This window comes from Dipteris shenzhenensis, chromosome 32 (genome assembly GCF_047967505.1).
Source record: "Dipteris shenzhenensis isolate YYH24624 ecotype China chromosome 32, Dip_SZ_1.0, whole genome shotgun sequence".
NCBI lineage: Eukaryota > Viridiplantae > Streptophyta > Polypodiopsida > Gleicheniales > Dipteridaceae > Dipteris > Dipteris shenzhenensis.
This window is the reverse complement of record NC_141627.1, coordinates 4,771,816-4,791,142: the sequence shown is the minus strand read 5'-3', so window position 1 is coordinate 4,791,142 and position 19,327 is coordinate 4,771,816. Positions and strand designations below refer to the sequence as shown.

Sequence of the window (19,327 nt, the reverse complement as noted above, 5' to 3'; positions counted from 1 at the left end):
GAGTACCAATGCATATGGGATAACTCCCAATGTGACACGTGGCATCCATAGGACACATTAGACTAAAACTTACATGGATGCATGACCAACTTAGAGGGTCTAGGAGACCAATACACCAACATCGTGGAACTCACATGCCAGGCCTGAGAAATAGACCTATCAAAGCCAATACATGGCTCCCACAGTACATCCCCCTCCTGGCTCCAAGGACTAATGAGGGACATGGAGCCACACATGACAAATATAAAATCAATACATCGTTTTAGGAGGACTATCCAAGGCTGAGAACCTTTATTAACACCTCAAACATTCATTTTAGAGGGACTACTCAAGGTAGAAAACCTTTATTGATCCCAATCATAGAAAATAAAAATATATTTCATTCATTTTATGCATGGCAAGGGCAGAGAACCCGTAAATGACCCCAAATAGTTGTTGCACATAAGAGTGCACATCCCGATCTGAAGAAGTACGTCTAGCGAGAATGCCCCGCATGATATGTCCATGTCGGTCATGGGAGCAGATACAAGAAGCAATCGATTGATGTGACAAGGGACAAGTACAGCTCTTATATAGAGCACACACACACATATGAGTACCAATGCATATGGGATAACTCCCAATGTGACACATGGCATCCATAGGACATAATAGACTAAAACTCACACTAGGACTCACTAGAACAAACCAAAACTGACTCAACACTATTTCCTAACACCATACCATCGATTTAGTCATAGAATAGCTTAAGAACATCAACTAGAAATAATTCAGAGATGGAGAATAAATACTTGAACAACTCAAATTAAGTTTAATTTCAAATGTATTATTATAACTAAACCTCGATAGGGTTATAAAAAATGAGTAAATAAGTGTCGAATCCATCAAGTAGTTTAGGCTCCAAGATCAAGGTCAACTTACCTACCACCATCCAAAAAAAACCATATGTTAAAACAATATAGCTTAATTTAGCTAGACAGGTTATGCCTATTTTCCCTGGCTTGTTATCGCTTTACCTAAGAACAAGAACATTCTTTCATATTCTAGCGTAGAAAAGTATAATGATTTCACAAAGGAAAGCACTAATACATAATGCATTAACTCAGTTTTAAAAGAAATGTACAAATAGACTAAAGTTACATTTAAAGAAGAAGTGAATTAATAAAAGAAGAAATTAATTAAAAAGTTTGTGTATGTGTACGCGCGCGTTTTTACTGATCAAAATGTGTGTGTGTGTGTGTGTGTGATCTTTTTCTCACATGGGTTTGATATTGGGCACTCTGACCTCTGTGGAAAGACAGGAACCACTGAGTCTTTTGAGAGCCTACTTCTTCCATGTCCTACTATTTTTAGATTTAACTCATATGATTGTCTGTCAGTTCGTCAAAAAGATTACACTATCTATTTGTCTTACAATGAAATTTTCTAATCTTGTATTTGCTAATCTCCACTTTAGGGACATCCTCTTGTAATATAAAAATACATGGATTTTACCAACAACAAAAAGTGAGTGTGTGTGTGTGTGTGTGTGTGTGTGTGTGTGAAGTGTGTGTGTGTGTGTGTGTGTGTGTGTGTGTGTGTACATTATATGTGTTGAGTGAGTGCGTGAGAGAGAGAGGTACGACCTCTACTGTTCATCCTCGTCAAGGTTTCCGTACAGCCTCCCCTTCTGTCCGTACACCTGTACGGTCCCCATACAGCATTCGCACGCTTTCATACGCCCATACAAACAGATAGGTTAGGTGGACGTACCTCCGCACAGTTTTGCACGCAGTTCCGTACAGTCCCATCTGCATCTCTGTGCAGTTTTTAGGAAGACCACGTTTCGTACGTCCGTACAGCCCCATATGCATCTCCGTACAGTCCCGTTCTACAGCTCTGTACACGTTTGTTGTTTCTGTACTTCTCCATACAGTCCTGTGTCTGTACGCTCTTTTGTTCCTTCTTGTCTTGTCGTAGTTCAATCATGGCTTCAGGTTTGGATGTTTGTACCGACCCGCAGATGCTAAGCGCCGCCTATCAGAGCCTACATCACAAGATGATGAACTTACCATGGAAGCTCAGTACGTGTTTGGCACCCTTAAGGATGACTTTCAGCAGTCACGACAGGAATGGGGCAAACCGGTTCCAAAGTTCACATACAAATTGAAATTGCCGTCCCTCGTGAATCCTCTCAGGAAGTTGTCTCAAACTGCGGTTATAATTTTCTTTCCAGGAAGAATCCCAGTGGCCAGTGATGTCGCGCAGTGGATTAAGTCCATCCTTGGAGGATGCTTTGTAGAGGGAGTATATTTTGCTTCCAGAGGCTTTCATGAGGTGCATTTATCAAATGCTTCATGCAAGCAGAGGCTTCTCAAGTTCTCTCCCCTGTTTTACGGGAAGCAAATGGTACATGCTATGCCTTGGTCCCCAAACAAGGATTATCAAAATCTTATATCATTGTCCTGTATGGGTTGAGGTTGTTAATTTCTCGGACTAGCGGGCTGAGAGGGGAGGGGGCAGCTGAGCGGGAGAGGATAGAAGGGGGTAGAGGAGAGGGAGGTAGAGGCGGGGGGGTAGAGGCAGGGGTAGGGAGCGGGTAGGGGAGAGGGGTGTAGAGGCGGGGGGAAGGGTAGAGGCGAGGGAAGGGTAGGGGGAGGGTAGAGGCGGAGGGAAGGGTAGAGGCGGGGGAAGGGTAGGGGGAGGGTAGAGGCGGGGGAAGGGTAGAGGCGGGGGTGAGGGGAGCGGGGGAGCAGGGAAGGGGGAGCGGGCTGAGAGGGGAGGGGGCGGGCTGAGAGGGAGAGGAGGGGAAGGGGTAGCGGGCTGAGAGGGGAGGGGGCGGGCTGAGAGGGAGAGGAGGGGAAAGGGGAGGAAGGGAGAGGCTGAGGGAGGGGGAGGGGGAGGGGCTGAGGGCGAGGGAGGGGGCTGAAGGAGAGGGGGCAGCAAGGGAGCCGGGAGGAGCAGCAGCTCAGGCTGATGAGAGACTCATTTGTCAATCATGCCTTTGGTCACTGGCAAATCAATTATTGGGATTTCTTATTTGGTCGCATCGATGGCACTTTGCCTGGCCGCCCTTTGGTCTCCAATTTGCTTCTTGATTGGAAGCACGTCCTCTCTCATCTAGAATGGAATGGTTGACAATCTTTGCTAGGTAATTCTTTGCGAGCTGAAAGCATTCATTGTCGACAGTTTTTCAGTCTCCATTGGCTTTACAGGAACCTCATCGTTCCTATTTTGTTTCTTTTAAAGGCATCACTTCTGTTGCTGATGTTATTCAGGATGATGGCTCTGTGCTACCTTCCTCTCTGGCAACTACACGGTATGGCTTAGGCTCTCATTATCGTGCTTTGTGGCAATAAATTGCTTATATACTTTTGCCGGTTGTTTCGATTCCTCCTCTGGAACTTCAGGACAAGTTGGAGGATTGGACTTTGACTTCACCAGGGTCCTCTTCTCGCCCTTTGAGGCTATCTCAGATTACGGTGCCTGCATTGTATAAAATCCTTTTGCCTCAACCTTGGGTTTCAGAGAATGGCAATTCTATTTGGCGAATGCATCGCACAACCAAGTGGTGGAGAAAGAGATTAAAGCAGATTTGGGCTTACAAAACTCCTCTTTGACAACAGGTTTTCTTCTGGCGAGTGCTTCTGGGCATTTTTCCATCTGGATAGATGTTGGCCCGTAGACACATTGCTCCTGCTCGTTGCCACAGATGCTTGAGTCCTCAGGAAACTGTGCCTCATTTATTCTGGTTTTATCCATGTTCTCGTGAGTTCATCGATCTTCTTCGCCAACGCCTCTGAGCAAGATTCCTGACTAGTCTTTTTGGGAAGTCTTTCTGGCTCTTTGGTTTTCATCCACCCAAACCAGAGTTTCATCTTTTCTTTGTTTGGGTTCGCTATTGGGCACTCTGGACTTTATGGATAGACAAGAAATGTAAAGTCTTTGGTGATCCCATATTTTCTTTGTTTGGTTTTTTTAAGTGTTCTCTGTAGTAATCCTTGTTTGATTGCTTGCACACGCACTGCATAGATCATGATGTATATTTAGCATACACTAAGATTTTCAGTTGATGTACTTTTGGCTTCCTCGTTTTAAGGTTGCTACTCTTGTAATATAATCAATCAAAAGTTTTCACTATAAAAAAAGTGTGTGTGTGTGAAGTTTTCACTTTTTTTTAAAAAAAAGTGTGCGTGTGTGCGAAGTGCTCTTTGGTTTTCATCCACAGCGACCAGAGTTTCATCTTTTCTTTGTTTGGGCTCGTTATTGGGCACTTTGGACTTTATGGACAGACCATAATTGTAAAGTCTTTAGTGATCCCAATTTTTCTTTATTTGCTTTCTTTAAGCATTCTTTGCAGCAATCTTTCTTTAATTGCTTGCAGACTGGCCAAATAGATCAAGATGTATATTTGGCTTATACTAAGATCTTCAGTTGATGTATTTTCTAGGGCCTCTTTTCTGAGGTGACTATTTTTGTAATATAATCAATCAAAGCTTTCACTTAAAAAATATTTTAAAAGTGTGTGTGTGTGCAGCAATTTTTCTTTGATTGCTTGCAGACCTGCCAGATAGATCAAGATGTATATTTGGCTTATACTGAGATCTTCAGTTGATGTATTTTCTAGCGTCTCTTTTTTGAGATGAATATTCTTGTAATATAATCAATCAAAGTTCACTTTTTAAAAAAAGTGTGTCAGTGTGTGTATCAGTGTGTGTGTATGTGTGTGTTCCAGCACTAAGACCTTCTTATGCAAAATTTCCATGTCGCTTCGCCTTCGTTTCCCTAACTCACCTTTTGGGAAACATTTTTGGCTTTTTGGCAGACTTCCTGCAACCCTGGTCCATTACTCCTTATTTTTGAACTGGGTCAGATATTGGGCTTTTTGGACCATCTGGCAGGATCACAACATGCGATATTTTGGGAATCCGTTCTTGCAATCTTATGAATATTTCAGACTCTCCCTACGGCAATCTATCTATGATGCTTGCTATCAAGGAGATCTTCCTCAGTCATGCCTGAAAATAGTTTTTCTTTGCTTTTGATTTCCTGTTGAGGCTCTCTGCTTTTTTGAGACCCTCATGTAAATTTTGCTGATAATATGATCATGGATTTACCAAAAAAAAAAAAAAAAAAAAAGTGTGTGTATGTGTGTGTGTGTGTGTGTGTAGTGTGTGTGTGTGGTGTGTGTGTGTTTCGGTGGTGGTGTGTGTGTTCGGGTGTGTGTGTGTGGTGTGGGTGTGGTGTGTGTGTGGTGTGTGTGTGTTCGTCTGGTGATCGTAAGAGCGTGGTGAGAGAGGTGGAGACGAGCCTCATCTGCGTTCCGTACAGACGCCCTGCCTGTCCGTACATCCGTACGGCAGCCGTGTGCTCACCGTACAGCCGTACGGTCTGATCCGCTGTTCCCTGCGTGGCTTTTCGCAACTCTGCCTCTGCTTTCGTCGTTTCGCCGTACCTTTTCCTACACCTCTTCCGTCCGTACATTCCCGTCTTCTTCCGTACAGCCTGGATTCCTCGCCCATTTTTACCTCTTCGAACAGCTCTTGCGTGCCTGCTCGATACCCCTATACAGCTCAGCTTCTTCCTTGCAGCCCTTTCCGTGCAACCGTACTTTCCGTACAAGTCCCTGCTTCGTCCTCTTTTCGTTCAGCTCGCATCTCTAGCTTTCTCTTTGTCCGCACAGCCCTTCTCTGCTCTGCCCTTCTTTCAATCCTGTCCTTCTTCTCTTCATGGAAGATCAATTCAAAAGCTATTCTCGTAAGGAGTCGACCCGGGACTCCAAAAGACAACAGGTTGACTTTTCTACTACAGATTCGGTCGATGCTCATTATGTCTTTGATATGCTTAAAGATGAATTTCAGTACAGCCGGAAGGAGTGGGCCAAACCTCCCCCGGCCATCAAATATAAGTTGAAGCTTCCATCATTGGTTGCTCCTCTTCGAAAATTCTCTCAGCAAGCAGTTATTATCTTCTTTCCAGGAAAGCTACCCTCAGCAAATGATGTGGCTCAATGGGTTCAGGCATTGTTGGGAGGCTGCTTTGTTGAAGGGGTGTATTTTGCTTCTAGGGGTTTTTATGAGGTGCACTTTTCAGACGCCTCATATCGACAGCAGATTTTGGAGATGTCGCCCCTTTTCTATGGCAGACAAATGGTGCATGTCATGCCATGGTCGCCAAACAAAGATTACCACAGCCTCATTCGACATCATTGCCCCGTATGGGTTGAGGTGGTGGATTTTCCAGATTACATGAGGGCTGAGTTACCAAGTTTGGCAGCCTCTTTGGGGCAAGTTGTTTGCCCACCCCGCCCTTCGGGTAATCGCAATCGCTTTTGTATTCTTTGGGATACAGATCACCCCACCCCTCCTTCCATTGCGGTAGAAGTGGAGGATGTTCCCCTTGGTGAAAAATATTTTGACTTGAAATGGGGAGTTTTTGCAGGTGCTTGTTTCACATGCCATAAGTTTGGCCATTTAGCCTCACAGTGTCCTGCAGTTTTGCATCAGCTTCCTCCCACAGCTATTGCTCCAGAAAATACTCCCCCTCCGACTTATGCTTCGGGGTCTAAGGCTATGCCTACTAAACTGGGTGATGTGGCTCTCAAATCTGTCCCTTCCAAAGAAACTGTACTTCAGGTTTCAGCTAAGCAAAAGGATAAGGGTAAGGGCAAAATTTCAGAATCTCATGTCTCTCCCCAAGGTGCCTGGCAGCAACCTAAAAAGGTTTTCGCTCTCAAACCACGTCCACTACAATCTCGCCATTGGGATGCTTCAATTTCTACCCCTGGTCAGACCTCTTCCCCTGCTGACAGCCTTGCTTCTCAACTGTGGGTTGATGTGCTAAAAAGAGGCATCCCTGTATGTGATAATGATGAGGATCATAGAGCTAATGATCCAGGAGCACAGGTGGATGTTGATGTCATGGCTGAGGCCTGACAGTTTACACTCTATTCTGCCTTTTGGTTTGACTGTACATATCTTTTATGTCTACTTCAATTACTTGCATTACATATAATGTTCAGGGTCTCTGCAATGCAAATAAGTGGAGACTCTTCTGGCATTATGTACATAGAATGCATCCCGATGTGATCTCCTTACAAGAACACAATCAACATTTCTTGGCTGGTCAGCAAGGCCACTATGCTGGTTATGATATTTTTTATGCTGGTACAATGCACTTTTCGGGAGTTTGCATGCTTGTAAAACATGATATACAGCCCACGGTGGCACACAATGATCCTCAAGGTCGATGGATGGTGATCAGGTGCACCTGGCAGGATACTCTCTATGAAATAGCATCTGTTTATGCCTCGCAAACTTCTGCGACTAGAGCTCAAATGTGGGATTCCCTCAAACAATACCCATGGCTTTCCAATGCTTTTTTGTGTGGAGACTTTAACAATTCGCCTGCCCCCCAAGATAATACTACTCATCGCTCTCACATGATCCCCACTGAGTTCCGACATTGGGAAGATATGCTCTCATCTCTCCATGCTGAAGATCTATGGCTCTCAACAAGGGACACAGATATGGGTTATACATATCATCACAATGCTTTTAATCATTACTGGGCTCGACTTGACAGATGGTATTTGCTGCATGCTCAGCAGTATGCTGATTTTACATGCACATTGCGGATTGATCACTCCCTCCTGCTATCTGATCATTTCCCGGTATGCTTGACATTATCAATAGCACGTCTGACAGATGATATGCCTTTTTTTGGTCATCGCTTGTTCCATGTTAATAGTGCCTACTTGCTTCATCAACAATTTCAGAACATGGTGAGAGTGGCTGTCCGTCCCCTCCTCTCACATGCTCAGGAGGATATGGATTTTGCTTGGATCAGCCTTGCTCATCGTTTACAGGCTGTTATTCAAGACTATGGACGGAGTTACATGGAAAACCTTCGGCTCAAGATAAAATGGGCTCAATCCCACAAGCAGCAAATGGATGCAATCAGTTCTCATAGGCAGCTTACTTCTTCTGAACAGGATTCTTGTGCTTATGCGGCTCATATCATCCATCAAAATGATCTTCGCAAATTAAAGAAGTGGCAAATCCGAGCTCGTATGAAACCCCTTTTGGATAAGGGCTGCTCCTCCAAAGCCTTTTTTAAAAGTCTCCATGCGGATAGGCGAAAGGAGGATATTTGCAGGATCAAGAAAGCTGATGGCACCTGGACCACTTCCAAATCAGACCTGGAATTGCAATGTTTTAGTCACTTTCAGCAGCTCCTTTCTTCTCCACCTGATCATTTGATGCAAGTAAATGCAGTCAGGTCTCAATTTCTTATGCATGTTCAGCCCATAGTATCTCGGGAACAGGCCCTTACATTGGAGCAGCCTTTTATGCTTAGTGAACTGGAAGATGCTTTGAGTCATCTACGCAAAAGCAGCTCCCCTGGTTGGGATGGACTGACTGTTGAATTCTTCCGTGCATTTTGGGGTGATCTCAAGATTACTCTCCTTCTAATGATCAATCATGCTTGGGCAGAACAATCTCTACCTCCATCCTGGAAACATGGCCTTGTAAAATTGATTCCCAAAAAAAGGTTGTGTGAGACGATGGCTGATTGGCGGCCTATTTCCCTCATGCCTGTCATTTACAAACTCATTGCTAAAATGATTGTCCTCAGGGTTCGCTTCCTATTGCAAGCAGGACTTCATCCTAGGCAGTATGGGTTTGTCCCCAGGAGGCAGATCACTGACAATATCTCCAATGCCTTGCTTGCGATTGAATATGCTAAATATTCTAAACAAGATGTTCTCATTCTGCAAGTAGACATTGCGAAAGCTTTTGATACTGTCCATTGGGATTTCATCTCTCAAACTATGCAAAAATTGGGATTTGGCTCTCGACTTGTCCACATCATTTACTGGCTTTACTCTCATGCCACTGCACAGTGCTTGCTTGGTGGTGGGTTGTCAAGAACCTGGACTATGACTCGCTCAGTGAGACAGGGTTGCCCTTTCAGCTCCTTACTGTATGCCATTGCTACCCATCCGTTACTCTTGCATATGGACTATCTGGCAGATACAGGACAGCTTCATGGTTTGCAAATTCCAGGGGCAAAGTCTTTTCTTGCACAGGCCTATGCTGATGATTCATTCTTCATGCCAAGGAATTCTCAAAGTGATCTTTCTTGTTTGATGCATACACTGAATGACTTTGGTATAGCTGCTGGACTGCATATTAATTTTCAGAAATCAAAACTTCTAGCTTTGAAAGAAGCTGATTGGCATGCACTGTTTTGGCCAGGCCACATTATCTCTTCCTTTACTATTGTCAGACATCTCGGATACCCCATTGGCTGGAATATTACTCCGCAACAACAGCTCAAATGGGTGCTTCAAAAGATCAATAAGAAGCTGGAATACTGGCATTTGTCCACTTGGCCTCTACATGTTCGACTCCGGATAGTACAGTCCATCATTATGGCATATGTGCAATTTTATCTGCCTCTTCTTCCTTGGTCTTTCAAGCAGTTGGCTTCTTATATGTCCCAAGCTATGGAGATATTTTGGAAAAGTAAATCTCTTAAAAAAGCTTTGAGACTACTACCTATGCTGTCTATTTGTTCACCCAAGACTCATGGGGGGCTGAATATTCTCAATCTCCAGGTTCATATGTTGGCAAGAAAGAGCACTATGATTGCTGATTTTTTTCAGCAAAACCAACCATGGGCTATTATGTTAGCAGCTATGTGTGGAAACATGGCTTCCCATGCATATGGGCATTGGATTTCAGATCACTGGGAAGCAGTTTTGTCTAATTTTCAGGGAAAAATTCCTGGTTGCCCTGTTTCTACTGCTTTTATTCATGATTGGAAGAGAATTCTTTCATATGCAAAATGGACAGGTGCTTCCTCTCGTCATGGCAACTCCTTTCGATTGGAAAGCATCCATTGGAGCAAGGTGTTTGCATCGCCTCTCGCTTTACAGGCACCTATCAAAGCATATAATCTCATGAAATTGGGCATAAGGTTTGTTGGTGATGTTGTGGATCAACAAGGCTATACACTTTCATTTCCACAAGCTTGCAGGACATTTTCCTTGGGTCTGCATCATAGATCCATTTGGAGAACACTTTCAATTATGATGCAGCCATTTGTTCCGGTTCCTCCACTGTTTGCACAGGACAGATTAATGGACTGGAATTTGACTTCCATACCTCCTGCTGCATACACACTTTCGATACACAATCTGACTGCTTCGAAGGTTTACAGATTTCTTCTTCCACAGCCATGGATTGACAAGCATGCCAACACTCTTTGGAATTTGGATAGGCCTTTATCTTGGTGGCAATCCCGTCTCATGAAAATCTGGAAAACCAAATTGCCATTGAAACAGAGGCTTTTCTTTTGGAGATGTATAGTGGGAGCCTTTTCCATTGGGGTGAAATTGGCAGCTCGCCGCATTGCTTCTCCTTTCTGCCCCCGTTGCTCTCATCCTCGCGAGACAGTTCCTCACTTATTATGGTTTTGCCCGCACTCTCGCACATTGATCACTCAGGTTTCTCATTTACTGCGGCTTCGGTTCCCTTCTATCAGATTTGGGAAACTTTTCTGGATGTTTGGATGCTGCTCATCTCAGATGTCTCCATTACTCCTTTTCTTTCATTGGACTCGCTTTTGGGTATTATGGACCATCTGGACACAGAGACTGCACTCTAGGATGGGTCAACAGTTTCCTCAGGCATATATTTTCTTCAGAATGTCCCTTAAGCAGTCTTTACATGACAGTATTGCTGCAAGGGATTTGGATGCTACTTGCCTTGAAGTGTTCTCTACTTGTTTTTGAGTTCTTCTATTGGGCTCTCTTTCGGAGTTCTTTGCTAGTGTGTGGGAGACCTCCCATATTGTAAATTTATGAGCATATAAATACAATGGATTTTACCAAAAAAAAAAGTGTGTGTGTGGTGTGTGTGTGTTCGTCTGGTGATCGTAAGAGCGTGGTGAGAGAGGTGGAGACGAGCCTCATCTGCGTTCCGTACAGACGCCCTGCCTGTCCGTACATCCGTACGGCAGCCGTGTGCTCACCGTACAGCCGTACGGTCTGATCCGCTGTTCCCTGCGTGGCTTTTCGCAACTCTGCCTCTGCTTTCGTCGTTTCGCCGTACCTTTTCCTACACCTCTTCCGTCCGTACATTCCCGTCTTCTTCCATACAGCCTGGATTCCTCGCCCATTTTTACCTCTTCGAACGGCTCTTGCGTGCCTGCTCGATACCCCTATACAGCTCAGCTTCTTCCTTGCAGCCCTTTCCGTGCAACCGTACTTTCCGTACAAGTCCCTGCTTCGTCCTCTTTTCGTTCAGCTCGCATCTCTAGCTTTCTCTTTGTCCGCACAGCCCTTCTCTGCTCTGCCCTTCTTTCAATCCTGTCCTTCTTCTCTTCATGGAAGATCAATTCAAAAGCTATTCTCGTAAGGAGTCGACCCGGGACTCCAAAAGACAACAGGTTGACTTTTCTACTACAGATTCGGTCGATGCTCATTATGTCTTTGATATGCTTAAAGATGAATTTCAGTACAGCCGGAAGGAGTGGGCCAAACCTCCCCCGGCCATCAAATATAAGTTGAAGCTTCCATCATTGGTTGCTCCTCTTCGAAAATTCTCTCAGCAAGCAGTTATTATCTTCTTTCCAGGAAAGCTACCCTCAGCAAATGATGTGGCTCAATGGGTTCAGGCATTGTTGGGAGGCTGCTTTGTTGAAGGGGTGTATTTTGCTTCTAGGGGTTTTTATGAGGTGCACTTTTCAGACGCCTCATATCGACAGCAGATTTTGGAGATGTCGCCCCTTTTCTATGGCAGACAAATGGTGCATGTCATGCCATGGTCGCCAAACAAAGATTACCACAGCCTCATTCGACATCATTGCCCCGTATGGGTTGAGGTGGTGGATTTTCCAGATTACATGAGGGCTGAGTTACCAAGTTTGGCAGCCTCTTTGGGGCAAGTTGTTTGCCCACCCCGCCCTTCGGGTAATCGCAATCGCTTTTGTATTCTTTGGGATACAGATCACCCCACCCCTCCTTCCATTGCGGTAGAAGTGGAGGATGTTCCCCTTGGTGAAAAATATTTTGACTTGAAATGGGGAGTTTTTGCAGGTGCTTGTTTCACATGCCATAAGTTTGGCCATTTAGCCTCACAGTGTCCTGCAGTTTTGCATCAGCTTCCTCCCACAGCTATTGCTCCAGAAAATACTCCCCCTCCGACTTATGCTTCGGGGTCTAAGGCTATGCCTACTAAACTGGGTGATGTGGCTCTCAAATCTGTCCCTTCCAAAGAAACTGTACTTCAGGTTTCAGCTAAGCAAAAGGATAAGGGTAAGGGCAAAATTTCAGAATCTCATGTCTCTCCCCAAGGTGCCTGGCAGCAACCTAAAAAGGTTTTCGCTCTCAAACCACGTCCACTACAATCTCGCCATTGGGATGCTTCAATTTCTACCCCTGGTCAGACCTCTTCCCCTGCTGACAGCCTTGCTTCTCAACTGTGGGTTGATGTGCTAAAAAGAGGCATCCCTGTATGTGATAATGATGAGGATCATAGAGCTAATGATCCAGGAGCACAGGTGGATGTTGATGTCATGGCTGAGGCCTGACAGTTTACACTCTATTCTGCCTTTTGGTTTGACTGTACATATCTTTTATGTCTACTTCAATTACTTGCATTACATATAATGTTCAGGGTCTTTGCAATGCAAATAAGTGGAGACTCTTCTGGCATTATGTACATAGAATGCATCCCGATGTGATCTCCTTACAAGAACACAATCAACATTTCTTGGCTGGTCAGCAAGGCCACTATGCTGGTTATGATATTTTTTATGCTGGTACAATGCACTTTTCGGGAGTTTGCATGCTTGTAAAACATGATATACAGCCCACGGTGGCACACAATGATCCTCAAGGTCGATGGATGGTGATCAGGTGCACCTGGCAGGATACTCTCTATGAAATAGCATCTGTTTATGCCTCGCAAACTTCTGCGACTAGAGCTCAAATGTGGGATTCCCTCAAACAATACCCATGGCTTTCCAATGCTTTTTTGTGTGGAGACTTTAACAATTCGCCTGCCCCCCAAGATAATACTACTCATCGCTCTCACATGATCCCCACTGAGTTCCGACATTGGGAAGATATGCTCTCATCTCTCCATGCTGAAGATCTATGGCTCTCAACAAGGGACACAGATATGGGTTATACATATCATCACAATGCTTTTAATCATTACTGGGCTCGACTTGACAGATGGCATTTGCTGCATGCTCAGCAGTATGCTGATTTTACATGCACATTGCGGATTGATCACTCCCTCCTGCTATCTGATCATTTCCCGGTATGCTTGACATTATCAATAGCACGTCTGACAGATGATATGCCTTTTTTTGGTCATCGCTTGTTCCATGTTAATAGTGCCTACTTGCTTCATCAACAATTTCAGAACATGGTGAGAGTGGCTGTCCGTCCCCTCCTCTCACATGCTCAGGAGGATATGGATTTTGCTTGGATCAGCCTTGCTCATCGTTTACAGGCTGTTATTCAAGACTATGGACGGAGTTACATGGAAAACCTTCGGCTCAAGATAAAATGGGCTCAATCCCACAAGCAGCAAATGGATGCAATCAGTTCTCATAGGCAGCTTACTTCTTCTGAACAGGATTCTTGTGCTTATGCGGCTCATATCATCCATCAAAATGATCTTCGCAAATTAAAGAAGTGGCAAATCCGAGCTCGTATGAAACCCCTTTTGGATAAGGGCTGCTCCTCCAAAGCCTTTTTTAAAAGTCTCCATGCGGATAGGCGAAAGGAGGATATTTGCAGGATCAAGAAAGCTGATGGCACCTGGACCACTTCCAAATCAGACCTGGAATTGCAATGTTTTAGTCACTTTCAGCAGCTCCTTTCTTCTCCACCTGATCATTTGATGCAAGTAAATGCAGTCAGGTCTCAATTTCTTATGCATGTTCAGCCCATAGTATCTCGGGAACAGGCCCTTACATTGGAGCAGCCTTTTATGCTTAGTGAACTGGAAGATGCTTTGAGTCATCTACGCAAAAGCAGCTCCCCTGGTTGGGATGGACTGACTGTTGAATTCTTCCGTGCATTTTGGGGTGATCTCAAGATTACTCTCCTTCTAATGATCAATCATGCTTGGGCAGAACAATCTCTACCTCCATCCTGGAAACATGGCCTTGTAAAATTGATTCCCAAAAAAAGGTTGTGTGAGACGATGGCTGATTGGCGGCCTATTTCCCTCATGCCTGTCATTTACAAACTCATTGCTAAAATGATTGTCCTCAGGGTTCGCTTCCTATTGCAAGCAGGACTTCATCCTAGGCAGTATGGGTTTGTCCCCAGGAGGCAGATCACTGACAATATCTCCAATGCCTTGCTTGCGATTGAATATGCTAAATATTCTAAACAAGATGTTCTCATTCTGCAAGTAGACATTGCGAAAGCTTTTGATACTGTCCATTGGGATTTCATCTCTCAAACTATGCAAAAATTGGGATTTGGCTCTCGACTTGTCCACATCATTTACTGGCTTTACTCTCATGCCACTGCACAGTGCTTGCTTGGTGGTGGGTTGTCAAGAACCTGGACTATGACTCGCTCAGTGAGACAGGGTTGCCCTTTCAGCTCCTTACTGTATGCCATTGCTACCCATCCGTTACTCTTGCATATGGACTATCTGACAGGACAGCTTCATGGTTTGCAAATTCCAGGGGCAAAGTCTTTTCTTGCACAGGCCTATGCTGATGATTCATTCTTCATGCCAAGGAATTCTCAAAGTGATCTTTCTTGTTTGATGCATACACTGAATGACTTTGGTATAGCTGCTGGACTGCATATTAATTTTCAGAAATCAAAACTTCTAGCTTTGAAAGAAGCTGATTGGCATGCACTGTTTTGGCCAGGCCACATTATCTCTTCCTTTACTATTGTCAGACATCTCGGATACCCCATTGGCTGGAATATTACTCCGCAACAACAGCTCAAATGGGTGCTTCAAAAGATCAATAAGAAGCTGGAATACTGGCATTTGTCCACTTGGCCTCTACATGTTCGACTCCGGATAGTACAGTCCATCATTATGGCATATGTGCAATTTTATCTGCCTCTTCTTCCTTGGTCTTTCAAGCAGTTGGCTTCTTATATGTCCCAAGCTATGGAGATATTTTGGAAAAGTAAATCTCTTAAAAAAGCTTTGAGACTACTACCTATGCTGTCTATTTGTTCACCCAAGACTCATGGGGGGCTGAATATTCTCAATCTCCAGGTTCATATGTTGGCAAGAAAGAGCACTATGATTGCTGATTTTTTTCAGCAAAACCAACCATGGGCTATTATGTTAGCAGCTATGTGTGGAAACATGGCTTCCCATGCATATGGGCATTGGATTTCAGATCACTGGGAAGCAGTTTTGTCTAATTTTCAGGGAAAAATTCCTGGTTGCCCTGTTTCTACTGCTTTTATTCATGATTGGAAGAGAATTCTTTCATATGCAAAATGGACAGGTGCTTCCTCTCGTCATGGCAACTCCTTTCGATTGGAAAGCATCCATTGGAGCAAGGTGTTTGCATCGCCTCTCGCTTTACAGGCACCTATCAAAGCATATAATCTCATGAAATTGGGCATAAGGTTTGTTGGTGATGTTGTGGATCAACAAGGCTATACACTTTCATTTCCACAAGCTTGCAGGACATTTTCCTTGGGTCTGCATCATAGATCCATTTGGAGAACACTTTCAATTATGATGCAGCCATTTGTTCCGGTTCCTCCACTGTTTGCACAGGACAGATTAATGGACTGGAATTTGACTTCCATACCTCCTGCTGCATACACACTTTCGATACACAATCTGACTGCTTCAAAGGTTTACAGATTTCTTCTTCCACAGCCATGGATTGACAAGCATGCCAACACTCTTTGGAATTTGGATAGGCCTTTATCTTGGTGGCAATCCCGTCTCATGAAAATCTGGAAAACCAAATTGCCATTGAAACAGAGGCTTTTCTTTTGGAGATGTATAGTGGGAGCCTTTTCCATTGGGGTGAAATTGGCAGCTCGCCGCATTGCTTCTCCTTTCTGCCCCCGTTGCTCTCATCCTCGCGAGACAGTTCCTCACTTATTATGGTTTTGCCCGCACTCTCGCACATTGATCACTCAGGTTTCTCATTTACTGCGGCTTCGGTTCCCTTCTATCAGATTTGGGAAACTTTTCTGGATGTTTGGATGCTGCTCATCTCAGATGTCTCCATTACTCCTTTTCTTTCATTGGACTCGCTTTTGGGTATTATGGACCATCTGGACACAGAGACTGCACTCTAGGATGGGTCAACAGTTTCCTCAGGCATATATTTTCTTCAGAATGTCCCTTAAGCAGTCTTTACATGACAGTATTGCTGCAAGGGATTTGGATGCTACTTGCCTTGAAGTGTTCTCTACTTGTTTTTGAGTTCTTCTATTGGGCTCTCTTTCGGAGTTCTTTGCTAGTGTGTGGGAGACCTCCCATATTGTAAATTTATGAGCATATAAATACAATGGATTTTACCAAAAAAGTGTGTTTCGGTGGTGGTGTGTGTGTGGTGTGTGTGTGTTCGTCTGGTGATCGTAAGAGCGTGGTGAGAGAGGTGGAGACGAGCCTCATCTGCGTTCCGTACAGACGCCCTGCCTGTCCGTACATCCGTACGGCAGCCGTGTGCTCACCGTACAGCCGTACGGTCTGATCCGCTGTTCCCTGCGTGGCTTTTCGCAACTCTGCCTCTGCTTTCGTCGTTTCGCCGTACCTTTTCCTACACCTCTTCCGTCCGTACATTCCCGTCTTCTTCCGTACAGCCTGGATTCCTCGCCCATTTTTACCTCTTCGAACAGCTCTTGCGTGCCTGCTCGATACCCCTATACAGCTCAGCTTCTTCCTTGCAGCCCTTTCCGTGCAACCGTACTTTCCGTACAAGTCCCTGCTTCGTCCTCTTTTCGTTCAGCTCGCATCTCTAGCTTTCTCTTTGTCCGCACAGCCCTTCTCTGCTCTGCCCTTCTTTCAATCCTGTCCTTCTTCTCTTCATGGAAGATCAATTCAAAAGCTATTCTCGTAAGGAGTCGACCCGGGACTCCAAAAGACAACAGGTTGACTTTTCTACTACAGATTCGGTCGATGCTCATTATGTCTTTGATATGCTTAAAGATGAATTTCAGTACAGCCGGAAGGAGTGGGCCAAACCTCCCCCGGCCATCAAATATAAGTTGAAGCTTCCATCATTGGTTGCTCCTCTTCGAAAATTCTCTCAGCAAGCAGTTATTATCTTCTTTCCAGGAAAGCTACCCTCAGCAAATGATGTGGCTCAATGGGTTCAGGCATTGTTGGGAGGCTGCTTTGTTGAAGGGGTGTATTTTGCTTCTAGGGGTTTTTATGAGGTGCACTTTTCAGACGCCTCATATCGACAGCAGATTTTGGAGATGTCGCCCCTTTTCTATGGCAGACAAATGGTGCATGTCATGCCATGGTCGCCAAACAAAGATTACCACAGCCTCATTCGACATCATTGCCCCGTATGGGTTGAGGTGGTGGATTTTCCAGATTACATGAGGGCTGAGTTACCAAGTTTGGCAGCCTCTTTGGGGCAAGTTGTTTGCCCACCCCGCCCTTCGGGTAATCGCAATCGCTTTTGTATTCTTTGGGATACAGATCACCCCACCCCTCCTTCCATTGCGGTAGAAGTGGAGGATGTTCCCCTTGGTGAAAAATATTTTGACTTGAAATGGGGAGTTTTTGCAGGTGCTTGTTTCACATGCCATAAGTTTGGCCATTTAGCCTCACAGTGTCCTGCAGTTTTGCATCAGCTTCCTCCCACAGCTATTGCTCCAGAAAATACTCCCCCTCCGACTTATGCTTCGGGGTCTAAGGCTATGCCTACTAAACTGGGTGATGTGGCTCTCAAATCTGTCCCTTCCAAAGAAACTGTACTTCAGGTTTCAGCTAAGCAAAAGGATAAGGGTAAGGGCAAAATTTCAGAATCTCATGTCTCTCCCCAAGGTGCCTGGCAGCAACCTAAAAAGGTTTTCGCTCTCAAACCACGTCCACTACAATCTCGCCATTGGGATGCTTCAATTTCTACCCCTGGTCAGACCTCTTCCCCTGCTGACAGCCTTGCTTCTCAACTGTGGGTTGATGTGCTAAAAAGAGGCATCCCTGTATGTGATAATGATGAGGATCATAGAGCTAATGATCCAGGAGCACAGGTGGATGTTGATGTCATGGCTGAGGCCTGACAGTTTACACTCTATTCTGCCTTTTGGTTTGACTGTACATATCTTTTATGTCTACTTCAATTACTTGCATTACATATAATGTTCAGGGTCTCTGCAATGCAAATAAGTGGAGACTCTTCTGGCATTATGTACATAGAATGCATCCCGATGTGATCTCCTTACAAGAACACAATCAACATTTCTTGGCTGGTCAGCAAGGCCACTATGCTGGTTATGATATTTTTTATGCTGGTACAATGCACTTTTCGGGAGTTTGCATGCTTGTAAAACATGATATACAGCCCACGGTGGCACACAATGATCCTCAAGGTCGATGGATGGTGATCAGGTGCACCTGGCAGGATACTCTCTATGAAATAGCATCTGTTTATGCCTCGCAAACTTCTGCGACTAGAGCTCAAATGTGGGATTCCCTCAAACAATACCCATGGCTTTCCAATGCTTTTTTGTGTGGAGACTTTAACAATTCGCCTGCCCCCCAAGATAATACTACTCATCGCTCTCACATGATCCCCACTGAGTTCCGACATTGGGAAGATATGCTCTCATCTCTCCATGCTGAAGATCTATGGCTCTCAACAAGGGACACAGATATGGGTTATACATATCATCACAATGCTTTTAATCATTACTGGGCTCGACTTGACAGATGGTATTTGCTGCATGCTCAGCAGTATGCTGATTTTACATGCACATTGCGGATTGATCACTCCCTCCTGCTATCTGATCATTTCCCGGTATGCTTGACATTATCAATAGCACGTCTGACAGATGATATGCCTTTTTTTGGTCATCGCTTGTTCCATGTTAATAGTGCCTACTTGCTTCATCAACAATTTCAGAACATGGTGAGAGTGGCTGTCCGTCCCCTCCTCTCACATGCTCAGGAGGATATGGATTTTGCTTGGATCAGCCTTGCTCATCGTTTACAGGCTGTTATTCAAGACTATGGACGGAGTTACATGGAAAACCTTCGGCTCAAGATAAAATGGGCTCAATCCCACAAGCAGCAAATGGATGCAATCAGTTCTCATAGGCAGCTTACTTCTTCTGAACAGGATTCTTGTGCTTATGCGG

At 44.7% G+C, this 19,327-nt stretch overlaps 1 protein-coding gene across 1 annotated transcript in view; it reads left to right on the top strand.

Moving 5' to 3' along the window:
* The window catches only part of LOC147880210 (uncharacterized), a 69,036-nt gene that overhangs the window by 6,518 nt on the left and 43,191 nt on the right, over positions 1-19,327 (top strand). The window contains exons 2-4 of the mRNA XM_087370372.1: positions 5,959-6,548; positions 11,599-12,213; positions 17,270-17,884. Of these exons, the coding sequence (XP_087226498.1) occupies positions 5,959-6,548; positions 11,599-12,213; positions 17,270-17,884 (1,820 nt within the window). The remainder of the gene's footprint in view (positions 1-5,958; positions 6,549-11,598; positions 12,214-17,269; positions 17,885-19,327) is intronic.